The sequence below is a fragment of the Pteropus vampyrus genome, unplaced genomic scaffold (genome assembly GCF_000151845.1).
Source record: "Pteropus vampyrus isolate Shadow unplaced genomic scaffold, Pvam_2.0 Scaffold47, whole genome shotgun sequence".
Taxonomy (NCBI): domain Eukaryota; kingdom Metazoa; phylum Chordata; class Mammalia; order Chiroptera; family Pteropodidae; genus Pteropus; species Pteropus vampyrus.
The window spans coordinates 3710387-3725838 of NW_011888828.1; the positions used below are offsets into that span (position 1 = coordinate 3710387).

Sequence of the window (15452 nt, forward strand, 5' to 3'; positions counted from 1 at the left end):
AATGAGCTTTTTCATTTTAGCTGTTGGTTGCTTAGTGCTTTAGAGGAGATTGTAGGTCAAAGAGGCATTAATCAAATAAATGTAATGTTACAACTTTTATGCATGCCATAGTAGTAGAGGTATATTGTAGAATGAAATATGATAGGAAGATTTGATCCACTCTCGGATGTCAGGGAAGACTACCCTGAGGAAGTGACCATTAAGATGAGCTTCTTTAGGATGGATAAGATTTGTTTAGTTAAGAGGGGAGGGAAGTAGACCTAGTGAGAACATTTTAAGCACAAGGAATAGCTTGTGCTCAGGCTGTTTCTGGAAGAAGACAGAGAAGGCATTGTGGATGGAGTGCAGAGAAAAGGGGAAATTGAGATGCAAATGAGACTGTGAGGTAAGTAGCTAAAGTATCTTGTAGGCCATGTTAGGGAGTTTGGTCTTATTTTAAGGGCAATAGGATGCTACAGGAAAGAAGCTACAGGTGAACGTATAGTGGTTGAAAGTATGGACCCATGTTAGACTGAGTTCTGATCCCATCCTTGCTACTTACTACCTCTGTGACCTTGGACATATTCCTCAGATTCCTCCTTTATGAAATGGGATAATTATACTCCCTAGTGTGGTGATAAGGTTAAAATTTCCTATTGTTTTTAAAGTGTCTTTAAAGGTAGAACACAGTAAGCATTATTTGTGAAATTATAAAGTGTTTCAATGAATTACTTTGTAATTCTAAAAGATCATTTTTTTGCTGCAGTGTGGGAAGAGTTTCAAGTGTCAAATGATATTGGCTCATATTTACCAAACACCTGATACGCCTTATAGTTAGCAAAAAATGGCATAGAATATGTTGCTTATTTCTTTAAGATAGTTGAAAATAATCTTTCTTTGGTTATTTTATTTGCTTTTTAGTTTATAGCATTATTTGGTTATTCTTGGGTATATTAAAATATAACTATATTAAAAATAGGTATGTTTTTATGGTGAAAAATATGATTAATGAATTGTTAATTATTTTCATAGCCTCCACATGCTGGAAAGTTGCTGTCTGTGTTAAAGCATGTGCCTCAGAAGTATGGTCCTGATGCCTTTTTCAATTTTCCAGGAAAGAGTGCTGCAGTAAGTAAATCTGAATGATGAAATTACTTGGAGTTCTTTCCTTTATTCCTCAAAGTGCAGCCCTGTAAACACTCCTGGCAAGTTTTGTGTTAAGTAGAAACTTCTTTGCACCACCTTAATCCTTATAGCAATTGTGCATGCTTCTTCTTCCTAACAGTTTTGAGAGGTGAATAAAGGCTAAGAGAGGTTAACAAAAGCTGCTAGCTCACACCTGGGGGCAGCAATGAAATAAGAACCCAATTCTTTTTAACAGTCATATTGTTCTATGGATTTATCTCTGCTTTCCAGATATTTGTGTGTAACATTTTCCCTTTTACCTTTCTAAACATCTGTTTTTAGCTTTACAGTTCTCCATTCCTGTTTCTTTTCCACCTGGTATACAGAATGGAATAACTCTTTGAAACTTTCTAGGCAAGTTTTCCTGACTTGTGAGTTTCCATATTAGCAGTCTCAGCACTCTTATAAGCTGTTGATCAGTTTATAAATAAGACAATTATGTATGGTAGTAACACCTGTAATGTTTCAAAATATTATAAGACATATATTGTGTATATGTTATTTATGGAAGCTTTTTTTTTTTTTTTTTTTTACCTGTTTTTAAACCTCCATTATTACATTGGTCTGCCCGTTAAGCAAACATTTTTTTTTAACCTATTTCAGCCCGTTCTCTTTCTGAGATTACCTTTCATTCATTTTTTACTTTGTTTCTCATTAATAGCTTATTTGCTTATTAGACCCTATGTAGCCAGGCAATATCTGTAGAAATAAAATAATGTTTTAAAAGGACATTTGTGATATTTGAATGTGGTACACACAATACACAGCTTTCTTTGGACAGTTTTGATGCCTATATATATATATTTAAATATTTCCTTAATTTGAAGCTTTCCAGAATATGACTCTGTTGGCATTAAACTTATCATTTGTCTCTAAAATAAAGTATTCTCATGAGATTAACCTTTTTAAATGCATGTTATTTATAATTCTCTGAGACTGTAATTTGTCCATTCCACTTATTTGTGTTTATCTTGAAAGTGGGACAGTTAAGATAAAAAGCTTTTGGCACTTACAGAGAATAAATGTTTTAAATATGTTCAGGGACTCATTTTTTTCCTTCAACATAACTTTAAAGGGAAGTTAAAAAATTCTGAAGATATTGTTTTTCTACAGCTTTCACATTTTCTTATTTTTTGGTGAGAGAACATATATACACAGTGAATATGTATTTTATTTTCTTAATACAACATTCATTTTAAATCAGCCTCTTGAAGTTTCAGTAGTTTTCTTACATAAATTTGGCTTTGATGTTTTTCATGTTTTATGGAATATCTTATACATTTAAAAGAATATATGTGTGTATATTATATATACATAAATGCACATGTAAGTTATAATAACAGTAAAACAAAAGCTTGTGTATGATTTTTTTTAAGTTTTATTGAGCTGTAATTGAAATACCATACAATTCACTCGTTTACAGTGTACAGTCTAATGGTTTAATATGTTCACAGAGTTGTGTAGCCATCATCATCATCAATTTTAGAATATTTTTATCACCCCTGCAAAGAAACCCCATATTCATTAGCAGTCACTGCCCCTTGTCTCCCCCACCCTCCCAGGTGTAGGTAACCACTACTCTACTTTCTGTCTCTATGGATTTGTCTGTTCTAGACATTTCATAGAAATAGAATCCTACGATATCTGGTTTTTGTGATTTGTTATTTTCATATACTGTTTTCAAGGTCCATCCATGTTGTAGCATGTGTCAGTGCTCCATTCCTTTTTATGACTAATAGTCTAATGTAAGACTATACCACATTTTGTTTAATCATTCTTTAATTACTGGATTTTTGTGTTGATTCCACTTTTTAGTAATGCCGCAGTGGGCTCTTGTGTACAAGTTTTTGTGTGGACATATGCATTCATTTCTCTTGTGTGTGTACCTAGGATTGGAACTGCTAGGTCATACAGTCTGTGTCTAACTATTTGAAAAACTTCCAGATTGTTTTTCAAAGTGGCTGTGTCATTTTACTGTCCCAGCATTAGTTTATGGGGGTTCCAGTTTCTCCACATGCTTGCCAGTGCTTGTTAACGTCTTTTTATTATAGTTATCATAGTGGATGTGAGGCAGTATCTAACTGTGGTTTTGATTTGCATTTCCTTAATGACTCATGATGTTGAGCATCTGCTCATGCCTTTTTTGGCCATTTGCATGTCTTCTTTGGAGACATGACTACAGATCTTTTGTCCATTTTAAAATTTCATTTCTTTTTTTTTTTATTTTACTGAATTGTAAGAGTTTTTATATATACGTTCCTTATCAGATATGAGATGCAAATACTTTTCATTCTTTTGTCTTTTCTTTTCACTTTCTTGATGGTATCCTTTAAATAACCAAAGGTTTTAATTTTAATGAAGTAATGAAGTTTATATATTTTTCCTTTTGTTGCTTGTGCTTTTGGCATAATTAAGAAGGATTTGCCTAATGCAGTGCCATGAAGATTTCCTTTTTTTTTTTTAATGCCTACAACATCCGGTCTTCGTAGGTGGTCTCCTATCCCAGTACTAACCAGGCCCGTCCCTGCTTAGCTTCTGGGATCAGACGAGATTGGGCGTGTTTAGGGTGGCATGGCCGTATACCCTTATTTTTTCTTATATAAGAATATTATAGTTTTAGCATTTACATTCAGATCTATGATCCATTTGGAGTTAATTTTTAGAGTTAAAATGTTATGGAAAACAGTGTTATCAACTTATCTTCTTCAGCTTAATATTTGCTGTTAAAAATACATTCCAGGCTTTTCCCGTTTTTCTTGTTCTTTCTCTGTTACCTTAATATTTTAGCAACAAAGTTCCAATTTGATATCACTACCTATCTCTTTTAATTGGAATTTTTTTTTGATATGTTCATTGTAGGAAATAAAGCAAACAAATTAGTGTGTCCAGCAGGTCACATGGAATGCTGTTGTTAAATTAATATCATTTCTGTGTATTTTGGATAATTTAGAAATTATTAGAAGTCTTTTTCCAGATAAAGAGATATTTTAATTATGATAGAATAACATGTAGTGTTGTAAAATCTCATTTTCATCATGTCAGTAATAAAGTTTTTATGTGGGTCAGTAACTCAGGTTTTTTGTTGTTGTTGTTGGGTTTTTTTTTTTTTTTTTTTTTTTTCAGGCTATTGCATTACCTCCTATAGCCAAATGGCCATATCAGAATGGTTTTACATTTCATACCTGGCTTAGAATGGATCCTGTAAATAACATCAATGTGGATAAGGATAAACCATATTTGTATTGGTATGTATTTCTGTTCCTTAGTATTATCTTACTTTAAAAATGAAAAGAATATTTAGAGGTAAAATGAAAACCTTTTCTTTATAGTTTCAGAACAAGCAAGGGTCTTGGTTATTCTGCTCACTTTGTTGGGGGCTGTTTGATTATAACCTCAATAAAATCAAAAGGAAAAGGCTTTCAACATTGTGTGAAATTTGATTTCAAGCCACAAAAGGTATGTGATCTTACCAAGTCATAGTCATGGTAACAAGCTGTGCTAGCCTTCAGAATTCTTTGTTTTTAATGTTATTGACATAATATGTGGTAAATCACAGCTCTGTTTATACTGCTTCAGAAAATGAAGATAAATCTCTGCACAATTGTTAACCTCTCTGATATTAGATAACAAAAGAGTGATAGTTATTCATAGAGTTTAAGAGAATTACCAAGAGGAAATATCAATGACAATTATTTTAGTACTATTAATACTAGTAGTAGTAATATGTGTTTTCTTTTGTACTTTAAAATTGAGAGATTAATGGTTTATCAACCAAATATATATATATATATCATAGATAGATGGATAAGTAGATAGATAAAACAGATATGACAAAATATTGATAGTCGCGGAATCTAGGTGACAGGAAAGAGGGTGTTTGTACTAAATTTTATAGGTTTGAGGGATTTCCTTAAAAATTTTCATAATAAAACGTTGGAAAATAATTTCATGATTAAGTTCTCCGATGGGAGCTTTCTGAATAATATTGTTCCAGAGGTTAAATATTTAACAAAGGTAGTCATTTTATTTTTAATTATAATTTGTCATTTCATTTTTACTTGTTATTAAGTAGGAAGAATCATTATCCCTCTTTTTTTTGTTTTTGCTTATTCAGTGGTATATGGTAACTATAGTGCACATTTATAACCGATGGAAGAACAGTGAGCTTCGATGTTATGTGAATGGTGAGCTAGCTTCCTATGGCGAGATAACATGGTTTGTCAACACCAGTGATGTAAGTAATTTGAAAATATTACAATGAAAAAAATATTTTAAAAGCATGAACTTATCAAATAAGAAAAATATATTTTACATTGAATATTTAGAATCTCACGAGGGTGGATTTTTATAACAACAGTTTGGTCAGCATGTTAATATATATTAATAGAATAGAACTGCATTAATATGTTACATAAGGTATTACTCAATCCTTGTTATAAAATTATTCTGGATAGTAGAAAATTTATAGGTAGCAGTCAGTATGGCTTAAGTGTGTGTCATTGGCCCATTGATCAGATTAAACTTGTGACCTCTACTACACTGTCCTGATCATTTTTATGAATGTGTTAGATAATGCATGCTTATAAATTTTGCATATAATTTGTAGCTGCAATAGATTACTATTACATTATAATGTTTTCAGGATTCAAAAAGAGATCCATAGGTTAGAATTAAATTCAAATATTTTTTCCCCCCCAATTATATTTTTAGTAGAAAGCTTGAAAAATACAGATTAGGAAAATGAACGTAAAATGTATCACCTATTATTAACTCCTCATCTTTTATATCCTATGTTATATGTATTTACATATGTACTGTATAATGCTAACATTAAGACCTTAGGTTGTTGTAATAGATAGACTTAGGTTTGAATATCAGCTCTGTCACTTACTGACTATATGACCTTACTTAATCTATTAGGCCTAAGTTTTCTTCACCTAAAAATGGGTGTAAAACAGTACCCATCTCAGAAGATTAATGTGATGATTAAATGAGATACTGTTCACAAGTCCATTCACAGAGTGTTCAGTAACTGTTAGTTTTCATTATTATATTGTTTTTAAACCTGTTTTTTTTTTCTTACATTAACCTTTTTTTAGTGTTTCCTGTATTCCAGGAATTGTAATAAATACTTTTATTTTCTAAAAGCCCCAACCTTTCAAGATAAGTACTATTATTATTTCCATTTTACAGATGAGACTGAAGTACAGAGAGATCAAGTAACTTAGCAGGATCAGCAGCATGTGAGGCAGTGATTTGACCTAGGTGGTTTGTCTTCAGAACCCAACTATTAACAAATTTTCTATATGCTCTAATGTTAATACATGCATATTTTTCAACATTCTTTCTAATGGTTTTGAAGTTTAAAATGATAGTTTTTAAAGATATATGAAGAACTTCTTTCTGTCTTTGTTGTACCACATAGGTTTTTAAAATGTGGTCTTTGCAACCTGGATGTTAACAGGATTTCTTTGTTAGAAGAAAAACATATACCTGTTTTTCTGGATTTATACATTCCTTCTGAGGGATTGTACCTATTCCCATGACTTCACCCATTATCTATATCTTGATGTCTGCAAGAATCTGTCTTTACAGTTTTAAATTCTCACCAAATGTACAGAACCCTGTTAGGAGTTGCTTCTCCATCCATGTTAGCTCCATCCATATTAGCTCACAGAAGAGACAGATTAATTATGTCCCAAATTTAACTGATGGTTTTCCTCCTCGCTCCACAGCCAGCTCTTCTGCCTGGTTCTTGGGTTGCCCAGTTATGAACTTTCAGAGCCCATAACGTCATTATGTTTTGTTAATTATGATTGGGAAACTTGTTCCATCTCCTTTTCTGTGACATCTTTCCTGATTTCTATACCAGCTGAGGATGAGTGAAATGTAATGCTAAATGAATTATGTTAATCTATTCAGATTATAGTTGAGAATGGGCAAAACATTTATACCAATATAAGTTGTCATTGTTGCTGGAGAAGATAATTTTTTTCTTTTTTTCTGTAATAAAATCTTCTGTTTTCTTTTACAGACCTTTGACAAATGTTTCCTGGGCTCATCAGAAACAGCAGATGCTAATAGAGTATTCTGTGGTCAGATGACTGCAGTTTACCTTTTTAGTGAAGCTCTTAATGCAGCTCAGATTTTTGCTATTTATCAGTTGGGCTTGGGATACAAGGTACTTGCTGTTCACTGCTTAACCAATATTAGTTGAGCTTGATGTAAAGATGGGTGGTGCCTTGGGCAACTTACCTTGGGTTGCCAACTGTATATCAAAGTAACCAGAGGCACCATAGGGAAGTCAGAGGAATCCAAAGGGTGTTTTAATTTTTTGAGGTAAGTATAGTATACTCATTATATGTGGGACACTAGCTCAAGCTTCAACTTTAGTTCATGCTTCATTTCTTCTGATGATGTCATATCTTTGCACAGCTAACTTTTTAATAGTTGCCTTGATAAAAAGCAAGTACCATGTGAAAGTCAATGTGATACAAGAAACGAGGATGAAGTACAAAGTCTGACTACAAAGTTGGAGAGGTTGTGCATTGTCCAAGATGCATATACATCCCATTAATAAATAATTTTTCTAATAATGAAGGAAACATGTTTTTTCTTTTAACTTGTGCATTAATTTTTTAAAATGGCTACTAAATTGTTGTAAAGTTACTTAGATCAAACTACCTAATAAACAGAAATATTCAATATTTATTTTGGTCTAAAGCACCATAAAAAATTCCTGAAACACTAAGACTGTTATGAACCAAGAAAGCTTGGGAACCTTTAGATCACGCCATTGTTAGTCTAGTTTGGTTTCAGCGAGAGATTTAATGTCTGCTCTGTTCCTTTGAAAACAAAATCAGCTTTATTGAGTTGATTTTTATATAATTACACTCAATTTTACATATGTAAAATTATCCTATGATCAAGCAGTCTTACTTCTGTGTATATATCCAAAATAATTAAAAGTAGGATCTGAAAAAGATATTTGTACACCCATGTCCATTGCAGCACTGTTCATAATAGCCAGTAGGCTGAAGCATTGTAATTGTGCATGAATAGATGAATACAATGTGGTATATACGTACAATAGAATATTATTTAATTTTAAAAAAGAAGGAAATTCCATCACATGATGCAAGATGGGTGAATCTTAAGCACGTTATGCCAGTCACAAAAACAAATACTCTCTGATTCCATTTAAATAAGTTATATAAAGTAGTTAAACTCATAGAATCAGGAAGTGAAATGGTGGTTTCTAGGGAGTGAGAGAAGGAAATGAGATATTGAATGAGTATAGAGTTTTAGTTTTGCAAAATGTAAAAGTTCTAGAGAATTGTTTTACGGTGATGTGAAAAGTGTACTGTACACTTAAAAATATTTAAGATGGTAAGTTTTATAAGTATTTTACCACAGGTTTTAAATAAAGAAACAATAAAGACAAAATACAATGAAAAAAAGAGACAATGCATTCTATGGGACCTATTTTACATTTTTTCTTAAATGCAAGATTTTAATGTCAAGTTTATGAGTTTTCCATTATATCTTAATAGTGAATTCAGTTCACTTCAGAAATAATTAAATGTGCAGTGCTCCTTCTCTTTGATAGTGTTAGGAAAATGATCAGTGGTCTGTCTCCTTAAATTTTTGTGTTTATTAATTGAAAAATAAAAATTATTAAAAATAATTTTCTGTCTATGGAAATTTGTATCTAGATTTTTGTGACATACTATTTTAACTATTCTATTTTTTATTCTTAGGGTACATTTAAATTCAAAGCAGAAAGTGACCTGTTCCTTGCAGAACATCACAAACTTCTATTGTATGATGGCAAACTCTCAAGTGCTATTGCATTCACATACAATCCACGCGCTACAGATGCCCAGCTCTGCCTGGAATCATCCCCTAAGGACAACCCTTCAATTTTTGTTCATTCACCACATGCACTCATGCTCCAGGTACAAGTTAGAATTTTTTAAGAATATTTTTAATGGTAAATTTTAATATTTTGATGTGTGTTTGGTAGCTTCACATGCAGTGTACCATTTTATTCTTCCTGTTATGCTTTATTTTTAATTGTTTTGGAAAAGAGATTATTAGAATCTTTTTGGTGTCTTCTATTTTACAAGGATGTGAAGGCAGTTTTAACACATTCCATCCAAAGTGCTATGCATTCGATTGGAGGAGTACAAGTGCTGTTTCCACTTTTTGCACAGTTAGATTATCGGCAATACCTGTCTGATGAGGTTGATTTGACTATATGGTGAGTGCCCTTTTTTTAATTTGATATGAGTTATTTTTATCACCGTTGAGCTGCACGATATTTTTACTGCCTTTTAAATTTGTTATTGAGTTAAAGGAGAGAATGTAAGTTAAAGAAATTTGTGAACTCCAAATGTTATTACAGATCATGTCAGTAATAGTATTAATTTAAATTATCAATAGGAAATATGGAAGCTCTAAGAAACAAAGTTTTTTTTTTGAATAAAGTTAGAAATAGTGATAATGGATGTATCAGAGATGAATAGATTTTTGTCTAACATGCTAATTAAAACATTTAAAATTGTTATCTGACTGATTTATTATGAGAATTTAGCTTTTCACATTTATTGATTGGATGTAATTGAAATCTGAAATTTCTGATGATTTATAGAATAGGTGATTTAATCTTTTTTTTTAGATTACTTATTTGGCATATTGGTCTCTTGTAGTGTTGAGTTTAAAAAAGTCAGAGACTTAGGAATTCTGGGATAAGTTATAAAACTTTGGAGATGATTTCAAAATGAATTTTTCATGGCTATATATTCTTATATAACTTTATTAGAGAAATAGTGGAACTCTAGTAAAATAATTATGTTTATTATTTGAGTAATTTAAAGGCATTATCCACTCTCCTTTTTCAAAAATCGTTCTGTGATATTTGCTTTTATACATAACCAGTGTATATATGTAATATATATTACATATTGCCAATATATGTAAGTAATATATATTAATGTCTACTACCAATGTATACATGTAGTGTATATTAATGATGTAATAATTTTCTCCAGATTATTTTTAGGCAACAAAATAACTTTTTTAAAAGGAATATCGTATTTATTAACTACATTTTAAAAAATTAAAATTATCTTTGACATATTACTACATAATTTTTTTTTTTGCGTCCTGGTTTTAAGTCTTTGTATGGGGCTTAGTAATTTTTTTCCTTGGTTATTTTTTTTTTAACTTTTCCACATATTTATTGGAATTGATGATAGTTACAAGTAATTTTGTGCAGGAGGTTGACTGCCAGTCATGTTTTTCTTTGTGGGAATCTCTGAGAGCCTTTCAGAAAGAGGTACAGCTGACCTTCTTTCATTCCCTTTTGGGTATCTCTAAAAGTTGGGAGGATGGAAGTGTGGCTCTTCAATTTTAAAAGTGTTCTTGACTGACTATTGAATTATTAGTTTCCTGTTGAGATTATGAACAGAGTTCTTAGTGTTTGAGAACTTCAGTTTGTCTTTAATTTTACTTTCTTATCTTCCCCTCTGTGAACTCTCTGCTTCATTCAAATGGGCCAATCCGGAATTCTAACACATTTTGAGGATTTCTACCTGTGTCCGTTTACTCCACATTTCTTTTCCCTCTGTTTGGCCTTTCACCTTCCAAAATTGAATATACTTATTAATCTAAGTTAGATCCATCTTTAAGGTCTTTATATACTTATGTTATCCATTTTATTACTTGTTTTTGGCCATTGCTAATTTTTCTCTATGTTGTGCATGTTTGTCATGTTTCTAAGTAATTTACTTATTATGTTTGAGATAAAGTGTATAAAATATTTGAGTAAATCGTATTTTACATTAAAATTCTAAATCCTGAAACAATGTTGGAGGCAGTTTTAGTAGACTTTCAGTTTCCTTGAAGTAGAGAACTTTTTATTAAGATAGGTGATAGACTGCATCTATCTAGCTTTTTAAAAAATAGAGTATGTTTTTTCAAACCATAGCTTTTTTCCTCATTCCAGTTCAACTTTGCTGGCTTTTATCGTGGAGTTGCTGAAGAATTCAATTGCTATGCAGGAGCAGATGCTTGCCTGCAAGGGCTTTTTGGTAATAGGATATAGTCTTGAAAAGGTAAAGTATGAAATGATTTCTACATTTTTGATTCTGAATTTGCAGACCATGGACTTGATCTCCTAAGTGGTTGAGAAATTCTGTGTGCAAGTGTTTTCTTGGTTACATAAATAACCTAAATTAAAATAACATTTTGTTGTTTTATCTTGCTTCTGTAGCTTTATTAGGGTAACGTGGTATTGCGTCTCATGGTATCTTTAACTTTGAGCATAGTTTGTGGGCCAACTATTTTCTGATACTGACAACCTTTAATTTACTTACCTTGCCTTACATTATTAGTGACCTTTGAAATACTTTTCTTTGCAGTCTTCCAAATCCCATGTCAGCAAAACGGTGCTTGAACTTTGCCTTGCGTTTTCAAAATATCTAAGTAATCTGCAGAATGGGATGCCCCTGCTCAAGCACTTGTGTGATCACATTCTTCTTAACCCAGCTCTGTGGATTCACACCCCAGCCAAGGTAATATGTGTATTGATTTTTATTATTGTCACTAAATTTTCATATTTGAGTGATAATACGAGGATTTTCATTTATCCTTTTACATGCTATTTTATAAGGTGTCAGTTGATTGCATTTTTTGATGAAGCATACTTTTCAGGCAAATTTGCAAGTCAGTATATCTTTTTTCTTCTTTTTTTATAAAGCAATATCAATATTTTAAAAAAACAGCTATAGTCTTTATTTTCTATTCTATCAAAATTTTATTTCAGAGAGACTTCGATCTATGCTTAATAAATCAAAGTTGGACAGTTCCAATGTAATTGTTTCTGTAACTGTAGTTCTGTTCTATTGCAAACATGCATACATATATATTTATTTTCATTCCTGAACTCATTGTACTCTCTCCCCGTCTTGTTTGCACACACATCCCTGCTACCAACATAATGAATTCCTGAGTTTAATTCTTAAAAAGACAGCTGAAATGTCACCTTTTTTTGAAGTCTTCCATTATATACTGGTCTCATTTAATCATTTAAATTTTACATTAATTCAAATTATTAAACACAATTTACACACAATTTATTTAGTACTCTAAAAGCAAACCAATTATTTCTAAGTGAACTTAAGTGAATTTGTGATAAAGTATACTAAAGTATACTAAAACCTTTGTTAAATCCAAATGTTGTATTTAATTGTCCTAAAAATGTTAATAGTGGTAGTATTAAGCAGGACTTGAAACAGAGAAGTTTTTATTAAATTACATAACTGCATCTGTGTTAACGGCAGTTTTTGTTAGACGATGTATTGTTTCAAACCCATTAATTTCTTCTCTCCCCCTCTCCCCCTTTTGGTTTATTTGCAATGTTTATCATTGTTTAGGTTAAAATAGCACATACTTATTCTAGTCAGAAAAAAATTTCTGTAGACTTTTTTGCCTTTCTAGAGTCATAGTCTTATTTTCAGCTGGTCTTTTCACATGTTAAAGAGAAAAACAGCTGCTGACTCTGATTGCCATTTGGAAATAATCAGAGGAGGCAGCTGGAGGTTATGGCTTTTTATCTGTAGGTTCAAATTTGACCTCTTTCTCTTCTATGACCCCCCAGTCTTATTTCTTTTAGAGGATTGTTTCAAATTACTTTTTAAACCTTTTAGTAGACACTTTTTCTTGCTAAACAGCATATTTGTAAGGCTTTGGGTCTCTTTTGATGTGGTCAAAAAGCCTCATATTAATACTTAGCTATAGAGAAATGTTTTTATAATTTTATTATATCATTTCCTTAAGTTCCTGTTATTATTACACTCTATTTCTTACCTTTTCATTGTTAATAATTTTCTTTAATTTCCTGTTTAGAATTTGCAGTTGATTTGGTAATATTAAATTTTCCTTCTGTTTCACCTGTCTGCTTTGTATATCCAAGAGGGATTATATCTACTTTTATTATAAAGGTATTTATAACAAAGGGCAGATCAAGAGTTTTTTTGACTTGAACATCATACAGTTTTGGGGAGGGAGGAGCTTTTTATGAAAAATAATGATATAATATATGCAAAATTTAGGTTTAGGGTCTTGGGAGGAATTTGTATAGATAAGTGAGTATGAAGTTTAGGCTTCATTAGTTTCATGGTAAATTCACCTCTAGTTACCACAGTCGAGGCTTTGGAGGTATGAATCAACCTTTGCTTTTGGAAAAGGGTGTTCATCATGACTTGTAATACCCATGTCTTTGATCTGCTTGGAGAGTCTTTTTTAATGACCTCACAAGAAAGGTGAATTTTCTTATATACAGTAGTCCTTCATTTGTTGAATGGCTACTTTATGCTGGGCATATGGATACAATAGTGAACAAGACAGAGCTAATTCTTGCCTTCATAGAATTTACGCCTAATGAGAAAGACATATGTTAATTTATAATTTGTGTAATTATTAGTTTATATAATGAGTGAATGAAGAAAAGTTTATGCATAATTAGCATATGAATAATCTTGAGGTCTCTATTCTTATCTCAATATGTTGCTATTAAATCCTATCCAATTTGCTATATTTTTATCACTTTTTTGGCCAGAATTACTGTATGTTTTTAACATACCACTCTCATCAGGTCATTTCATGGCCCCCAAACTTGTAATGGTTTCCCATGGTTTTCAGTGTAATGTCTTCCCTTTTCTAGCATTAAGTTTTCATGCCAGTTCTCCTATATAGGCTTTCTAGCTTAAAAACTCAGTCAGTTATCCTCAGTGGCTAGGCAGGTACCAAAAAGTTATCTTAGGGCTGTGGTGCTTAATCTTGGCTGTCAATACAATCAGGAGAGGTGTTTACACACACACACACACACACACTCTCTCTCTCTCTCTCTCTCTGTCTGTGTCTGTGTCTGTGTCTATCTGTCTGTCTCTCTCGCACGCAAAAACAAAGCCGGAATCCCATCCCCTCCATCCCAGATTCTGATTTATTTGGTATGGGACAGGCCCAGGTATTAGTGTTTTTAAAAAATGTTTTTCAGGTATTTTAATATACAGTCAGGATTGAGGAGTATTGTTCTAGATTTAGGGAAACTTTTTGTATCATTTGTCATTTATTTTTTCTGTTAGAAATTTCCTGTTTTGTTCTGTCTACCTATCTTTGTTCTGTCTACTCATCTTCAAAGCCTACCTTAATACCTAATACCTACTTTACTAGTGAAGATTTTCTTGACTATTTTAGCTTATGCTATAATAATTTCTCTGGCCTATGAATTTATAGTATTTAATAGCTCTGTGTCACTCATTTTACAATTACATATTGCCACATGACCTTTCTTATGTTTCAGTAGGAGTCCTTATTACCTTTGGTTTTAAACTTAAATTTGTGTGTATTTTTTTATCTTAACTGGGTTTCAGATAGTGAGGTACAGTGTGTATGCTATCGTATTTCCTGTTACAGTGCTGTGCATATAGGTGGATGTAAATATTTTCCAGGTGACTGAAATAACATGATTCAGAATTTGAAAGTGTTATATGGCTTCAATGACAAGTAAACTGGGCCTATCCATTTAAACAGCAATAGTTACATCAAAATAATGTTATCTTCAGCAAGTGTATATATAGTTTTCTAAACTATAATCATCTTCTAAGCTTCAATTTTAAGTGGTTCAGAATTTGCCACTCTTTACCATTTATGGTTACTGATTGACTACCTAGTTCATTTAGCCTTGACTGTTTATTTATCAGGCATCTGGATGATAGGCACCTAATTTTCACCCCCTAAAGAAATCACTAGGTACCTTGCAGGGCTGAAAATGAAAATGCCCTCAGTGTCCAGGGAAGGTAACATAAATGTTCAGTTGTAAGTGGTCAGGAATAATTTGGTCTTTGGCTACAGGGAGAGTATATATGTCCTACTAAAGTTGTTCAGTTTACAGAATATATCCACTAGCAATGAAATGAAAAAATTCTTGATTTCAACATGAGAATAGAATAAAAGCGGTCTTTATGTTGTGCTATTATAAGTACTGGAATTTGGTTGTTGAATTTTAGAGCCATAATTTCACCAAAACTTTATGTTAAGATGAAATGTGTAGTGGTGGGTCACCACTCATATCCTTTCTTTTTCTTACATATTAAGAGCTTATATTTTGAAGTTAGTAAGTTCTTATGTATTTATTTAGATTATTTATTTAGAAATAAGATTAGTAGAATCCTTTCCTAATTGAAGGACAGGGCTTATAAACATGTTCAGAGACTATAATGTTA

At 31.8% G+C, this 15452-nt stretch overlaps 1 protein-coding gene across 5 annotated transcripts in view; it reads left to right on the forward strand.

The window, feature by feature from the left end:
• Nucleotides 1-15452, forward strand: part of LRBA (LPS responsive beige-like anchor protein) — a 573246-nt gene that overhangs the window by 61404 nt on the left and 496390 nt on the right. For all 5 annotated transcript variants that reach the window (XM_023530214.1, XM_023530213.1, XM_023530212.1 and 2 more), the window contains 9 exons: nucleotides 1012-1107; nucleotides 4288-4409; nucleotides 4494-4620; nucleotides 5279-5398; nucleotides 7199-7345; nucleotides 8925-9122; nucleotides 9294-9427; nucleotides 11174-11282; nucleotides 11589-11741. In XM_023530214.1, coding sequence (XP_023385982.1) covers nucleotides 1012-1107; nucleotides 4288-4409; nucleotides 4494-4620; nucleotides 5279-5398; nucleotides 7199-7345; nucleotides 8925-9122; nucleotides 9294-9427; nucleotides 11174-11282; nucleotides 11589-11741 — 1206 coding nt within the window. The remainder of the gene's footprint in view (nucleotides 1-1011; nucleotides 1108-4287; nucleotides 4410-4493; nucleotides 4621-5278; nucleotides 5399-7198; nucleotides 7346-8924; nucleotides 9123-9293; nucleotides 9428-11173; nucleotides 11283-11588; nucleotides 11742-15452) is intronic.